We start from the raw sequence: 16,625 nt of genomic DNA, 5'->3' as shown, positions 1-16,625 counted from the left end.
TCAAGCAGACATGAACACCATAAAACAACGTGTTTTCTTCAGTAAGCTAATCATTCCTCAAACGCTAAGCCCATTTGCAGATGGTAATTGGCCTGTTTTAAAATATTTGCCTCTTTTACCTGTGTGGTCTGATTGTAACCGTAGGACACTGCTGCAGGGCCTTGCTCCTTTGCTGTGGTTGCTTGGCTGGTGTACTGAGGTAACATCGTTTGTAAGGGGGAGATGCTAGTTGGTCTGGCACGTGTTCCCAACTAACTCTGCAATCGTGTCCAACCAGCCCTGTTTATCTGCTTCCATTCTCAGTAAAAGTATTCCCTGAAAAATGCCAGAAGCCTGAATGCTGCCAGAGATGAACTACAGGATTAACCCAAACCTGTAAAACGATAGATATAACTTGAAGTTATATGACAGCCCAATTAATCATCTTTTCAGCCCATAAAAAACCCTCAGCTCCTCTGTGTCGCAGTGCCACCTCGTAGTCCATGCATGTCGTCTCTCTGTGCCAGTGGTTCCAACTTGTTTTGAAGTGTTTTAGTACTGAACCCTGTTTGTTAGTGAGCTTTTCCTGCGATGCAGAACCAAAGGAAGCCTAACGAACTTGGTTTGTCATCTCTGTCTTTCACAAACAAACCCAGCTGCCCCCTGTGTGGGGTCCCCTGTGGGCCCCCAGTGTTTACACTGTCGTCTGATCTGGACCGAGCAGCCAGTCTTTACATCTTAAGGTCTATGTCAACACTGAGGATGGGCTATACTGCATTCATAGGTTCAGTGCTCCTCTGTATTGGTCTTCTAGTGAATGCTTGTACTTGTGTGGTGTGTATGTTTGTACTGTAACAAGATCTACCGTACATGAGCTGATGTGCTATATGTGTGCAGTGTTAGCACTGGGAGGTGTCTGGTGTCCTAATGTTGCTACTGTATCGTGCTAAATATAATATGTCAAATTTCACTAGGAGTTCTTCATTTGATGGGAGCTTCCATACCTGGAGGTATTACCAACAGCAAGGTGAGCTCCCCCTTAGTTATGTATTCATCAGAGAGGATGGAGAAGTGCCATAGACACAGCAAATAGAAATAAATCAAAAGACAAAGAGAGAGAGGGGTACCGGTATTATAAAGTCGATCATGCAGGTGAACTGCAGCTGAACTGTTTGCACATGCAGCCTCTTCGACCACGAGAAAAGGGGCTGAAGAGAGCCGTTATTCTTTTCTGAGATACAACTTTTTTTGTGGGGTTTCAACTGGTCAAACATCTCTACCTGTAAAAGAGAGAACATGTTTGTATTAGCTTCACATTAGGCAGCGACGAGAATGAGACATACAATTATGATAGCCTACATAGAGGATTTGGTTGAGCTGATGATCGTCCGGTAACAATGTGGTGATTAAACTGATGAGCTATTGTGTGATGTGTGCAGTACTCTGATACAGAAGCACTCCAGCCTTCATGTGAATTTCTGCTAGGTTATTAACCTTTCCAGTTAATACTTGAGATTTAGCGCCTGTGTATGAAAGTTAAGTTACTTTGCGCGTTATTTAGTCATTCTAAATATTGTCGCAGAGTAGTAAAAATCTGACTCAGAGAAAATTTAACTACTCATTTTCTTCGTAGTGATTTACATACTTGGCGTTTTCATTTCGACATCACTCGTCAGCGCTTGTGATGCTTGCCAAGAACATAGCCTTCTTGAAAGGGGCTGGTTTGTGGGGGAGAGTCGGATGAATTAGGATTTTCTTTTCTTTTTTCATCTTCAAACTTCTTGACCGGGGTCTCCCTCACTATATAAGGCACTGAGGAGCTGCTGGAAGTCAGTCTGAAGTCACAAAGTTCCTCTAACCTGCAGAACCACCGCCACCGAGCCAAGCAGTCCAGCAGCACTGTCCAAAGGAAAATAATCAATCTGCGCTGAGAAGAAAACTCTTGAAATTCCCCAAATCAACTTTGGATAATTTCCAGATATACTAGCGATTGAGGTAAATATGATGCCTAACTTTTGGTTAAATTATGCAGTTTAATTAAAACTATATTAAGGGAAAGGTGATGAATAGTGATATCTCATAAAAATGAGCGCATTGCTGATTTTCAACACTATCACACACCGCCAAAATATATAGTATGTCAGTAATTTAATATAACGCTAGAACATTTAATTCCATGTTTGGGTGGTAAAGATGGATGAACTATTCTCAAGACTCCTTATCATATTAAGATGTATTTGTCTGACTCCTTGAGTGTCAAGGAAAATACAGAGTGAGCACGTGAGGAGATTAAATGAATGCTAGCCAGACTTATTCACCAGCCAGTACATCTATGTGCTAGTCATGTAATGGGACACAAAATCCTTCTCACCATCCACTTGTGCACTGCTGGCATACATCCCAGTCTGTTCCGCCTCTTTTCTGCTGCCATCAGAAAAATAAGACTCTTTAACAGTGGCGTTGCCACATACAAATGTGTACATCCACACGTAACTGTCTGAACCAAAGCAGTTATGAAGATGGAGTTTAAGAGCAAAGTCTGTGAGGTGTGGTTGTATTTAATAGTTGTGTTTTGGAACGATGCCTTCTCACATAGCCTTGGGGGCAGTGGAGGACAGTTGTTGCAGAGACACCAGGTCAAGCTGCACCGGGTTCAACGCCTATGAGCCCATGTTTACGTTGGCCAGGCAACCTGAGTGTGTGTGAGAGCCCTCTCTGCACTGTCTGCCACCGGGGTATAAAATTCATGAGAGCGATGAGAAGGGTCTAGAAATAAAGGATGGTGGAGGCTTGGTGTGAGAAGGGCTGCAGGGAGGGGGTGGGGTGGAAGGGCTACCGGCTGGCTTCCAGCAGCCCTGGGCCCATCGCTGGCACAGGAACAGCGTGTTGACATAGACCGGGCGTCAGACCTCATGCCGCCTTTCCAGGCCAGAGAGGATAGAAGGATGCAGTGAGTGCTATGAGTGTAAGACCATGCTCCTCCTCTCCCCATCTCTCTCTTTCCCCGTCTGCTTTTGTTTCTGCCCCCCACCCTCTCTCTCTCTCTCTCTCTCTCTCTCTCTCTCTCTCTCTCTCTCTCTCTCTCTCTCTCTCTCTCTCTCTCTCTCTCTCTCTCTCTCTCTCTCTCTCTCTCTCCATCTCACCCCATTTATTTCTCTCCTACAGGGTAATTGGGCAGTATTACTGTTTGTCATAATCTAGCCTTACTGTGACTGGGGCCAATGCATGTCGATCTCAAAGTTGAGCCTTCCTCAGATGATCTTAACCTCGTCTGTCTTGTGATTCTCAATTTACTCCTCTCTCCCTCTGTGACTGGTCTAATGAGTTGGACAGGGATTCTTCTGCTTATAGAGTAGGAGTGATGAGGATGGTGAAAGTTCTGATGAGGACAGGCTTGTATTCTCCAGTCAATTCTGGGCTTTGAGCCCAGGGCCATGAACCTGGCTGATTGCTGTCTTTCTAGTGAAATTAAACGTCACTCCAGTATCCAATGCTGTCAGGGAAAATGAATGACTTTAATTAAGCACTGTTCATGTTTACTGATAGGTTAGACGTCCAAAGCACAAATAAAACAACAAGTAATTAACAAAGACAAATTCCTAATGCAAGTCAATACCCATGCATTTAGCACTGAGCTCAGAAATCCATAGAAGACTATCATTAGTCATGGCTATGGATCAGAATGGCCATCCCTGGATAATTGCTGGATTCTTATTATGTTAAAATAGGCTTGGAGAGGATTTGGTTGAGCTGATGATCATCCGGTAACAATGTGGTGATGAGCAATTGTCTTACGTGAGCAGTACTCTGGAATAGAAACACTTCAATTTCCTGTGGAGTTATACTGCTGTGTCACTAACCTTTCCAGTAACTTGTGGTTTGGATTGATGTCACTTCTGTGTCTGAGAGTGATGCATTATCCAGTTTAGGATTGATCACTCTTGAGTGTGTCTGGTGTGTGGCGACCACCATCTCCAGCAGATCATCACAGCAGTCCTTCAAACTGATGTTCTGCTGAGTTCTGGGATGTCACACTGTGTTCGACTATGCCCTGATTCACTCCGTTTGGAATTGCAAATGAGACAGAGGCAATAGCAATTCAGATGTTTGCTACCCAGCATTCGGTGCCAGGGGTTGGGTGTGTGTGTGTGTGTGTGAGCTGTGTTTAAGCATGTGCCTGTCGGCCTGCTCATGTGCTCCTACCTTGTTGGCTGGTAGCGAGGCAGCCTCCCAGCGAGGCAGCCTCCCAGCGAGGCAGGCTCCCAGCGAGGACGGAGGGTCACAGAGGCTGTTTTCTCCCCACAGATCAGGTCTGCAGCACGGAGCAGCAGAGCTCGCACAAGGCTTCCCACTGTAGTCCGCCCAGAGCCAGACCCAGAGCCCTCCTCACAGACCCAAGCCAGCGATGACTACTGTTACCATGGCAAGGCTGCCAGCCCTCTCCCTCAGCCTCTTACTGGCTGTCCTGCTGCTCTCTGCCATGGACACAGCTGCCCTCTTCCTGCCAGAGTCGGCTGAGCTCAGGCAGTTGCTGAGCCGGTACCAGGATTCAGACCAGAACAGCACCGGCAACACGGTGGGCAGTAGGACCCGGCGGGCAATCCAGTGGTCAGACCGCGACGAGATCCTCCAACTGCACAACAAGCTGAGGGGAGGAGTCTACCCCACTGCCTCCAACATGGAGTACATGGTGAGAGACGCACTGCACAGCTTACCATGATAGCCCTTATCTGCTCTTGTCAGCTACCACCAACAGTCTAGCAATCTACAGAGCTCCGAAATCTCCGTCATACAAGTTTATGCAACAAGGTGTAATTAATGGAACTGCAGACATGAACTATACTTGTCATCAAATCTGGTGTTTTAGCGATGAATTGGAATTGCTGGCTCTCCAAAGTCGAATTTGTCATATGAACCCCAGTGTGACATAAATGAATGCAGGATCTGTTGACGTGACCGTGTCAGACACATGGTGCCCTACATCTAGGTGAGTGTTTATGGGCCCCGGGTCAAAGCTCCACCACAATGACAGGGGTGGTGGTTGGACCACTAAGCCTCTCTCTCCCCATGGAAAAGATGAACTCACACCAAAGAGCTGTGCCAGCCAGCTTTCATAGGGGGATAATTGCCCTGATCCTACACTACACGCTGAGAAAGAGAGCGAGAGAAAGACAGGAGAAATGAGCGATGGTGGGTCAGGGGAGGACAGAGGGGGCGAAGGAGGCCGGATTTGCCTGAGGAGGAGTCGTGAATTGCTTAGCGGTAGAAGAGATGTGGGACGGAAGGGAGGGAAAGGGGTTAGGGACGAGCGAGAGGAGGAGAGCTATGGCAAGCCATTGTGTACTGAGAACCATGGATGTTATTGAGAGAGACAATGTTTACAGAATGTGGTGACCGGACAAGTGGGTTCTAATGTACTTTGGATGGCCAGGCATGGGGGATTGTGGTTAATGTAGTACAGATGTAGCACTGACCGTGTGGTGGTCTGTGTGACTGCAGCGTGGTTAGGAAAGCGGAGGAAGAGGCCCTGTGTCCCTCCCCATCCTCATCCCTGCCAGGCCCCAGGAAAGCTGGCTAGCTCTGGACGCCAGGCCCCACAGTTCCAGCCTAGAGTGGGCTGTGGGCTGTGAGCACTATGTGTGTGTATGTGTATGTAGTGGTGACCACCAAGGGGCCTGGAAATTTACTGAGTCGCACTGTAAGGAGCCACACTGTGCGGAATCACTCCTCCCACCCCTCCCCCCTCCTGGTGGTGAGAAGGGGCACAGATGAGGTGTCACCCCCCTGCCCTCCCACCTCTCCACAGGTAGGGAGAAACCCACTCAGGAAATGGGGCTAATTCTGCTGTGATTGCTGGGGATTTGTAGTGGACCAGAGCCAGACTCCCCTCACATGTCCTGAGCTCCAGTTATTCTTGTGTCCGGCTCTTTGTCAGCTCTCCTGGGCGGAGGAGGAAGAGGGGAGGCCAGTGGCCTTACTTGCATGTACAATGCCATTGTTATTACACTGAGAAATCCTGAGCTGCATTATAGTAAAAAGTGTTGGCTTCTGCTGCATTGCTACTGTATCTGTATTGAAATGAATGTGTGTGTATGTGTGCAGGTGTGGGATGATGAGCTGGAGCGCTCTGCCACCCACTGGGCTGAGGAGTGCCAGTGGGAACATGGACCTCAGGATCTGCTCATGTCAATCGGACAGAACCTGGCTGTTCACTGGGGCAGGTGAGACAACACACACAAACACACATTGTACACTATGCATTGTGTCTGACTAGGAGAATGCTGTAATTGCATTTTCCTTTAGAGAGCTGCAAAGTTGCAACTTTTGCTATTGAATCTTTGTTTGCATGGCAACCTTTGTATGTGGGTGTGTTCTAGTGTTCTGTGTGTGCTCACGCTGTTGCAGCCTGACAGTAGGGCTCTTTGTGTGTGCCAGTGGACAGTTCTCTCAGCAGGTGTCCTTCCAGGAATCTGCTCTCATTCTCACAGCCCCTCCCCCCCGCCCCCCCCCCCCTCACCCCACTCTCCCTCCACCCCTCTCCCTCTCTTCTGATGCCAACACCGGCTTTGACCTGTTTTTCTTCCTTCCTCTCCGCTGTCTGACTGTGAGCTCAGCACTTTTCACTACCGTAAAAAGAAATGTTTACAATGAAGGGCCATCATTGATTTGTCAGGCTGTGGAGGCATGTTTAGTTTATGTAATTCTATTCCAGTGGAGCTCCAGCTCTCTAGTACTGGAGCTGAACAAGCTGCAGGTCTGTGTGCTGGATCAGAACCCGACTCAACAGCTCGGGGCGCTGGGGGCCAAAGCACCTCGAAGGGCCCGTCTCAGATCTCTCCCCTGGATGTCCTGGCATGCAGCTGGAGCTCTCTGTGCTGTTGAAGCAGGGTGTGACTGTGTGCTGCTGTCCTGCAGGTACCGCTCCCCAGCCTACCATGTCCAGGCCTGGTACGACGAGGTGAAGGACTACACGTACCCCTACCCCCACGAATGCAACCCCTGGTGCCCCGAGCGCTGCTCTGGGCCCATGTGCACCCACTACACCCAGGTGAGCCTCACCATCAAAGAGCACCCCCGTGCTGGAGATAGACTGATGAGCCTGAGTTCATGACCTGAGTTCTCTCAATCCCTCCTGTCAGAAAAGCAAGATACTTGAATCCTCCGTGGCCTCTGAGGATCTTTATTGAGCTTAAACTGTCTTTTACGCGTTTCCTTTGAACCAGCATAGTTTATCTCCAAGGGTGAAGTCTGTGATGTGTCTGTCTGTCCATGTGGCCCCTCTTTAGACAGGTGGTGGGGGTGCATAGCAGATGTGGCCTTCATAAGTGAGGCTGTCCATTACTCAGGGACTGTTCGATAACAACAGGTGGCGAGCAGAACACTGGCTCACAACACAGGGTGCACAACGGCTCAGGGTCAGCGTCGGAGACAGAGAGAGACAGACGCAGGGCTTTGGTGCCATTAAACGCATTGACAAGAGTGGAAAGTTCGAGAAAAAAAAGATTTCTGGAGAAAGAGCGAGGGAGTAAGCTGTAAACAGGAAAAGAGGGGTTTGGAGTGAACCAGTGGAGAGAGAGGAAGCGAGAGGGGGAAAACAGTAGGACAGGGGAGGATGGAAGGACAGAGAGAGAGAGAGAGAGAGTTGGCCTCCTCTCCCCATAGACTTTACTCAGAATCTTGGATGGGTTTGTGAAAACAGGCTAACCCTTCCCACTGTGTTGACAGTAAAGGCAGGTCAGTAGGATCTGGAGGCCATTCCCAGACACTCCAATCAGTGCTGTGCTTGACCTGGATTCCTTTGATCCAGAATGCAGGGAACAATGCCAAATACGGGCACCCTCTCCTCGTTTTTGTCTTTCATTTCCTGGGAATGCTCGTTGATGTGGGAAGATGGTCCTGACCACTGCTGATAAGCTAGGCTAGCTCCTCGGTTAGCTATCACAGTCTATCTACAGGGTTGACAGGTATCCCCAACACCAGCTGGATCTCGCACCCCTTCTGTGGCTGTTTCTGAGTCTGTGCTGAGTAACTGACTAAGTCTGAACGGCTCCTTGCCTCTGCTTGGCCCAGGAACGGGATGCACATTCCTGAAAGTGAGGGAGGGAGGGGTGAGTCAGTGAGAGGGGAGTTGGATTTTTGAAACACACTGTAAAGCAACAGGAAGTTAGCACTGTAATCCCATGTGTAGAATGTCCGCCAGACAGGTTTTAAATTGGTGCTATAGCTTGACATTCAACGAGCCGTACTATTGACAGAGGAAGTGGTCCTACCAAGAGTTCACTTTGTTCGATCCAAATGACCGTGATCATTTATTTATCCTGCTGAAGGGGACCCGGAGAATGATCACAGAGTGTCACAGGAAACAAACTGTGGTCACACTCCAGGTGCGTCTCCTTCCTCTGACTGGGTCTGAATGAAAGAGCGGTCTCTTCTGCTGGCTCCTCCAGCCCCTATGGCCCCCGCGGCCCCATCAATCTGGCCCTGCATGGGAGCCACTTCCTGTGGCCACACTGACAGATCTATGAGGGGGAGAGGTGTACAGAGAGAAAGAAGGGGAAACAGAATGGTGGGAGTTCTCAGGTCTACTGTAACATAGTGCTTCCTATCCGGGGGCCTCTGTCTTTGAGCCTCTCTCTTAGACTTGCCCCTTGCTAAACCTCAGGTCGAAATACTCTGTGTGCATGACATTCTTACATATAGTTACATAATACCTCCATAAAGCACCCGCCAGTGTGAACAGCCTGGCATGTGGACGTGCGGTGACTCCAGTGTTGTCGTTGTCTGCAGCTGGTCTGGGCCACCACGAGCAGGGTGGGCTGTGCCATGCACCTGTGTCCAAGGATGAACGTGTGGGGAGAAATCTGGGCGAACGCTCTCTACCTGGTCTGCAACTACTCCCCCAAGTAAGACCAACACTCTCCTCTCACATCCCTCGAGTCGTCCACCTCTCTGGTCTCTGGCGGCCTGTTTACAGTCTCCTTCCTGTCCGCCACATGCCGTGGGCTGTGTGTGGAGCTAACACTAAACCCCAGTCAGCTCACACGGGACAATATGAATTTTTCGGTGTAATGTTCCTGTAAACGTGTTTTCCTAAGAGGGCGCAGTATGTATGACACATTGAGGCCATGACAAATTCCATTCCCCGCGTTAGAATAGAATAATAATGAAGGAGAAGGAAAGTCAAACAGGACCAGAGGAGTCTCGTGTTCCAGACAGCCCTAATGATTTAATTGCTAGCGGAACAGCGGGTAGTATTTTCATTCGTTTGTTGGACAGTTTTAAGACCGAGTGTGTGCGCAGGATTGTGTGTGTGTGTAGGTGGGTGAGAATGTGAAGAGGGCGTACGGATAATTGCGAAGCTCTGTGCCCAGCGATGCTTGAGTGCTGATTCATTTGCGGAGTCAACCTAAACACCGGTTTCTATCTCCAGGGGCAACTGGATTGGGGAGGCTCCCTACCAACATGGTCGCCCGTGTTCCCAGTGCCCCCCCAGTTATGGGGGAGGATGCAGGGATAATCTCTGCTACAAGGGTGAGCAAACACTCCTTGGGTGTTCACTGTGATGTACCTGTTGAGGAAGTAGCAAAGTTATAAAGTTGTTAGGGTTAGCTGGTTTCTGACCCGCTCCTTCTCTGTGTGCTTCAGGAGACTCTCAGCGCTCAGAGACCGAGGACATGAATGAGGTGGAGAAGGCCCAGGTGCCCATTCCCCCTCGGACCACCACAGTCAAACCCAAACCCAAACCCAGGCCTGCTGCTCCCCAAAAGCCCTCATCTCCCAAAGTGACTCCCAACCCTAGATTGTCCTCTCCCAAGCCCTCCACCCCTAAACCCTCCGGCAGCACCTTCCTGGGTAAGTGACACGTGAATCTATGAAGAAACTGTTGAATGAATCTACTCCTGGATTCGTGGCATGATTTCAAGGATTTGTGCCGTTTTATTTTGCAGCTCAGAACATCAAGTGTGAGACTAGAATGCGTGACAAGTGCAAAGGAGCAACCTGTAACAGGTCTGTGTTTGGTTCGCTCTCACTGTTAGTATGTTTGGTTCTCAGCCCATGCCTAACCCTCCTCATCTCTCTACAGGTTCAACTGTCCTGCCAACTGTCTGAACAAGAAAGGCAAAGTGTGGGGGACACTTTTCTACAACGTGGTAAATATTCATACAATAGAACACAGCCTTTCTCTACACACCATCTTCATACTGTATGCAATGGACTCTGCTCTAGGTATTGATATTGTGTGTACTTTCGATGTTTCAGCAATCCAGTATTTGTCGCGCTGCGATGCACTATGGCATCATTGATAACAGCGGAGGTCTGGTCGACACCACCAGGAAAGACAAGCTTCCATTCTTCGTCAAGGCCACAAAGAACGGCATCGAATCTTTTAGGTAGATATTTCTGCTGTGATTCTTTCTTCATCTGCACAGATATTCATGCTTAGGTCTACAGAAGTATTGCAGTCTATGAGGCAACACTGATGCAATATTAGTGCAACAACGGGATTTCTTGCCTGACTGACTGACATATTTATCTACAGTAAATACAAGCCTGGCAATGCGTTTGTGGTGGCCAAAGTGGAAAGTAAGTCAAACAGTGTTTGTGTAGATGAAGTGGAGCAAGGACTTTTTTATGACACTGTGCTTAATGTCTGGTGCAGATGGTGATGATGTGCTCCTCCCCTATCTCTCTCTCTCTCTCTCTCTCTCTCTCTCTCTCTCTCTCTCTCTCTCTCTCTCTCTCTCTCTCTCTCTCTCTCTCTCTCTCTCTCTTTCTCACTCCCTCTCTCTCTCTCTCTCTCTCTCTCTCTCTCTCTCTCTCTCTCCCCCAGGACAGTCTGTGGACTGCTATGCCACCGTGGCAGAGATCTGCCCATTCAAGAGGCCCTCTTCCAGCTGCCCCAGGTGCCCAGCTCGCACCCACTATGATCACTCACTGAGCAGAAGGAAATAACTGCTTGATGACACGCCTTGTACATAAGCCCTGTATCGTCATCATCTATGGGAGTGAATTCGATCTTTTTAACAGAGCAGGCAGTTTATTGGCACCAGCCAACTACTACAAAGACACTCATGACATGATATTTCTATAGCAGACGTTTTTGACATGATATTTCTGTAGCAGACATTATTGACATGCTATTTCTGTAGCAGACATGATTGCATGGTCCTCCACACCTGTATTTTTGATACTAATTCATACTCTTAATGTTCCTCAGAGTTCTCTGTCCGGCCAACTGTAAGAGTGAACCTTCCTACTGGGCGCCTGTGATTGGCAACAACATCTACACAGATGTAAGTGCTGTACCTGTTCCCTTTCCTCACTGAGGACCGCATGTCCTGCTCAGACCTCAACGTGACCATGTTCGCTAGCCATGAACACTGAGGGTCTCCGAGGTCAAGCGGTTCATGTCCTCTGGGCCTGCTTAGCTCCTACAGACAGACAAGACCTCAGTGTGCCAGTGTGCTCCCTGGAGATGCTCCTCTGAAGCTGTGAGCTGATTTATGCTGGGCAGCACATGAGTGTGGTCTAGTCCCCTGGAGCACTTAAGAGACCATGATGTCTCTGTGGCGGGAGAACCCAGAAAGCGCCTCCCAACAGCAGTGTGAACATTCTGCGAATGGGAACCATGGTGAGCCCAGGCCCGTAATGTGTCTCCCAGTGTCAGGCTTGACCACACACAGCTGCTTGGCCTTGGCTGGCTCAGAAATGGCCCAGGGATGTGCCTGAGGCCCGGGCCTAGTCGTGGAGGAGAGAGCCTTTTGAACTAGCAAGGAGGAATGAGACAGGGCATGCCAGGAACCCTCAGGTTACCTGTGTGAACAGCAGCCACTGTTCGACCCACTGTTACAACTGTCACTGCATCTTAGTCCATTTCAAAACTTTGAAAACATTTTCAACTTGAGATGGAAGTGAGGTTTGACACAATTATTCAGTTGTTACAGCGTTGGACTTGTTACAGCACATTACAGTATGTTGGCGCTTTTTTTCTTGGTTGAGCTTTTGACATGTTGGACATGTTTCCGGAGGAAACTCTTTTTCGATTTTCAGGGTTCGAGTGTGATTCTAGCTTTAACACTCACAGCATCAGCACCGGCCAGCAACTACAGCTGACAGTAGAAGGAGTACAGGAGTAAAGTATAGTACACCTACAGTGTGGTGCTGCTGGACTGACTGCAGGAGTTGGCTGAAGGCCAGCAGGCAGATATATGCAGCCTGGCCAGACTCAGCTGCAGAGCTGTTTGTCAAGTGAGCAGTGGAGGAGTTTGGCCTATGTTAGGAATGACCAAAGAACTGAATGAACCCTCCAGGCGGGTGATAAGGGCCCAGGGCTGACACACGCAGGAGCCAGGCATGGTGGTTCAGACAGGAGTTCGACCCTCACAAAGTGTGTGTCACTTGGCACTGCGCCCAAGTTGGGATTGGAATGGGAATAGCTCTTGAGGAATAGAAGTTAACCCTCTTCACTCCCCATGTCCATCAGAACTCCAGTATCTGCAAAGCTGCCATCCACGCAGGCGTGATCAAGGCTGGCGGAGGTCATGTGGACGTTCTGCCTCTGGAAAAGAAGAAAAGCTACGTGGGAGTCCTGAAGAACGGCATTCAGTCTGAAAGGTATGCCCTGTCCTACACCATATAGTACCCCCTCAGCAGTCCTCTCCTCGGCCCCCCTCCCCTGTCAGTCTGTGGCCCGGGCCAGTTGTGCACAGCTCAGGCACGGAAGCCCTTACGGCCAAGTCCATGTTTGGCACGTAGGGCTGCAAGAGTAATGGTGTGGTTTTGCATGCGGACGGGCCACACATGGACTCTTTGCTTACTTTACCCAGACATTTCAGTGGAGTGTGCGAGGGGCTGCAAAGCCAAAATCAGCTGAGCCTAAGTACTGTGAAATCTGATGCTAGAATCAAGAGGCCTTCACGGCAGGAGCCTCCTAGCCTTGATGTGATCCAGTACAGGGAGGTCTGTATTGACAAGCCATGGGGAGCAGGGCAGACCGTGTGGGACAGACTGACACTCGCCTTATTTCTTACTGCCATCTGAGATGACAGAGACTTCGAGGAAGTAGGGGGGAGGGGGGGGGGGAGGGAGGGAGGGAGCGGGGGGGAGGGGCGGCAGTAGGAAGTTTGGACAGGTTTCTATTAGGAGGAAGTAATCACAGCCTATCCAGTTACCCCAGGGAATGGGTGGAGAAGCTGTTGGAGGCTGAGTCAGTAGTTCCCTATGTAGATAATGACCCCCTGTCGGATGCCAATGGGACTGGCCTCATCCTGACATTAGTTAGCATGGCAGGCCTTCAAGGCCTCTCCACTAATGAAGTAGGAAGAAAAGTCATCAGGCCAGGCACAATAGCCCTATATAGTGGTTGTTGGAAAGGTCAGGCACTGGAGCCATGGGTAACAATGAGCCAGTGTTTAAGTCATGTTTCCACCTACGTACAAGTCCCGTGGATACCCTGCTTCGGAAAGGTGCTAGTGAGCTTTAGTATTGGCAACTGGTGCTTATGCAGGACAACTTGAACTGGAGTTACACGCTAACACACAAATAGATCAGATTTGAACCCAACATCCTGGATTTTGTAGCAGTGTTCTGTAGTTGTATGAATGAACCCTGACATGTCCTTCTCTCTTGCCCCCCCCCTCCCCCCCCTCCCCCCCCCCCTGCAGTAAGACCAACACTGAGGGTGGATCATTCCGGGTCTTTGCTGTAAGGGAGTGAGTTGCTGTTTATCAAGGGCCTCCCACCCACTCTTCCAGCGACAAACAAGGCTTTGGGGTCTGCTCTGCTCTCAAGAGACAGGAAAGGCCGGCAGGTTTGATGCCACGGCAACACATCTGTCTGTCTTCTAGCCCCGCCCTAGGTGGAAGCAGATATTCTTCTTGAACTAACAGACCCGTCTCCCTCTCTGCTAATAAATAGTAACCAAATGCTACAAGGCAGTGTCTAAAATCACATTGGACCGTTGTGTCTCTTCTCCCTTTCAACTTCATATGTGGATATTACTCTTCTAAGATGCACATGGAGTTAATGAAATGTGCTGTGCAATATCAAGACACATCAAACAGCTGGTGCTGAATTATAAGTGTCTTGACAGTTGCAGCTTGATTTAAAATCAAATACGTATATCATATTTTATAGAAATAAAATTGTTATATTGAATGTTTCTATTTTAAAAGCAAATCATTGGTCTCCATACACAGGAATGTATATTGACACTGTATTTAATCCTTCTGTACAGAGTTTAGGTTGATGTTTTAATGTGATGGTTTTTTAGTTTTGTTCATGTTATATTTGGTAGCCCGCCTATTCTGTAATTTTTCTTCTTTTACAAAAATACTTTTGCTTTAGGCTCTGATACTTGAGTTAGTTTGTGGATGGCAGGCTTTCTTCTTGAAGTAGACAGACAGACAGACAGACAGACAGACAGACAGGTAGACAGACGGAAGCACAGAAGGGCAGTTTAGGAAGGGAGGGAAACAGGGGAGGAGGGAGGGCAAACCTCCAAGGAAAAGAAGTGTTTCCTGAAGAAAGCTGGTAGTGCCTCCAGTGTCAATAATGTGCAGCCGATCTGGTGAAGGAGGAAAAACAACAAATCTTCTGTCCACTGTGACCTCAAGAGGCAATGGGTGCACGTTTGGGCTTGGCCTTTGAAAGTATCTATCCAGAATATTCACATTTCATTCATGTTCTTTTTTGAGAAAAGGAGAACGTCTCTCCCTGTATTTATTGTATCTTTTTTCGACCCCACTCTTCTAGTAACGTTGTACTTGGTTTAATATTTTCTGTAGATTTAAGCGGTCCCCGCCCAAGACAGGTGAATGTGTAAATGTCCATTGTAGGTATAAGGTAGTAGGGTCAATTGTTGTGTGGGAGAAGTGTGAGTGTGTGAGCCTATGGTTCTCATCAACAGCTTAGATCAAGTTACCATTCATGCACTTAGGAATGATTTGTAAAATACTCTGTGCCCACAGTGCACAGTTCCTTTTCAGATACTCACACACACAGACGTAATAAAAAGGCACTTATCTTGGAGGCACGCATGGGCGTATTTCAGCTGGAGAAGTCTGGAGATGTCCTTCTGACTGTTGAAATTCAGTTTTGGACTTGATTGTCATGTGAGTGAAGTGGAAACCATGTAAATGTGCAGACTTTGTTGGTGTGTTGATGGGAGACTCAGTGTGGATAGAAAGATACATGGAAAGAAGCAAAGCCACCATTATGAATCCCCATCAATGTCTCTCCTTTTCATGCTTAAACCCTCTCTGATTGGTTATGCTACCTCAGTTCTATCGCCTTGGTAGGTAAATAATAAATGGGGAACCTTATTGGATTGTACAGCTGTGGGAATTGTTTGTAAATACAATGATCTGTGTTTTCTTCCTGTATAAAAAAAGTATAATTTGTTTTTATGGTTTTATACATGCATTCGATGGGTTTTGTACTTTTTGCACAATTTGGAAATAAAGTGAATGAAATATTGAATCATCCTTGTTTTTCATGCAGTGCAGTCAGTTATAAAATACACCTTTTCTCAGATCACACGATCTGTCAGGTCTAACAGGGCCATGAAAGACTTCAATCATGGGATGGGATGATGGGATGTCAGGTGGCTGAGCGGTTAAGGAAGCGGGCTAGTAATCAGAAGATTGCCAGTTCGATTCCCGGCCGTGCCAAATGACGTTGTGTCCTTGGGCAAGGCACTTCACCCTACTTGCCTCGGGGGGTATGTCCCTGTACTTACTGTAAGTCGCTCTGGATAAGAGCGTCTGCTAAATGACTAAAATGTAAATGTAAAATGCAATCACCACAACCATGAGGGAAATGGAGAGCCAGGCCACACACGATTGGTCCATATTGTCTTTGGAAGAACATCACAGACCACAAGTAAGATGTGAATAAGGTTCAGACATGATGCAGGAATGAGGTGGAACAAGTTAAAACTACTACACTCTTTTTCAGGATATAGGCTTCATGAATGTAGGCACGTTGACCTTTATTTTGACTTGCTAGCATGGTGTAACCAAGCTGAATGAGTTAAACATCTTAGTATGACACCCACCCGCTGGGAAGCTGGCTGGAGGTGTGTTTTGCTTGAATCAGAGGAAGTTCGCACCCAAGTGTCGAAATGACATCTGTTGCAACTAGCGCACAGTGCCTGTGATGCAGTTGGTGATTAAGATGTCAGTGAGACACACAAACACAGTTTCTGGGAATTATTGATAGATAGTTCACAGTGCCCATGACAAAGTAGGTGATGCCAGTTATTTTCAGTGGCTTTGGTACCCACATTTCTCAGATGACAATTGAGATTCTCAAAAGATCAACTGCTAATGTCATGTTGATCAAAATGTACTATATTGGTTCTCTGTTAAATTGTCCCACCCCCACAAACATCTACACATTTAGTTCATAATATAAGTCATTACATGCACAGTGGTTGAGCCATGGTATTACATTATATATAAAGAAAGAGACAGACAATGGCAAGGCCAGTCCAAAAAGATATGAAGAAATATGCATGCAAGAAAGATTTCTAAACAGCCATGAATCGCTCAGTACTCTATCTACTGTGTTCAACTCCTCTGAATCCTACTGGCTGCCATGCTGAGATCCAGCCTCTTGGACTGGCTGGCTGAACCACGCCTGGC

The 16,625-nt window shown here is 48.0% G+C and overlaps 1 protein-coding gene across 1 annotated transcript; it reads left to right on the top strand.

Moving 5' to 3' along the window:
* Positions 1–1,806: 1,806 nt before the first annotated feature.
* On the top strand, positions 1,807–15,459 carry crispld2 (cysteine-rich secretory protein LCCL domain containing 2). The gene is made up of 15 exons (XM_062471453.1): positions 1,807–1,974; positions 4,285–4,669; positions 6,082–6,200; positions 6,895–7,027; positions 8,767–8,882; positions 9,410–9,510; positions 9,625–9,831; positions 9,927–9,987; positions 10,064–10,130; positions 10,240–10,370; positions 10,520–10,563; positions 10,811–10,883; positions 11,198–11,273; positions 12,464–12,594; positions 13,644–15,459. Exons 2-15 carry the CDS (start codon positions 4,385–4,387, stop codon positions 13,693–13,695), a joined length of 1,596 nt encoding a protein of 531 aa, XP_062327437.1. The 5' UTR covers positions 1,807–1,974; positions 4,285–4,384; the 3' UTR covers positions 13,696–15,459.
* The last annotated feature ends 1,166 nt before the right edge of the window (positions 15,460–16,625 follow it).

The sequence above is a fragment of the Osmerus eperlanus genome, chromosome 10, assembly GCF_963692335.1.
Source record: "Osmerus eperlanus chromosome 10, fOsmEpe2.1, whole genome shotgun sequence".
NCBI classification, from domain to species: Eukaryota; Metazoa; Chordata; class Actinopteri; order Osmeriformes; family Osmeridae; genus Osmerus; species Osmerus eperlanus.
Note: the sequence above shows the minus strand (reverse complement) of the source record. Positions and strands in the feature narration are given on the sequence as shown.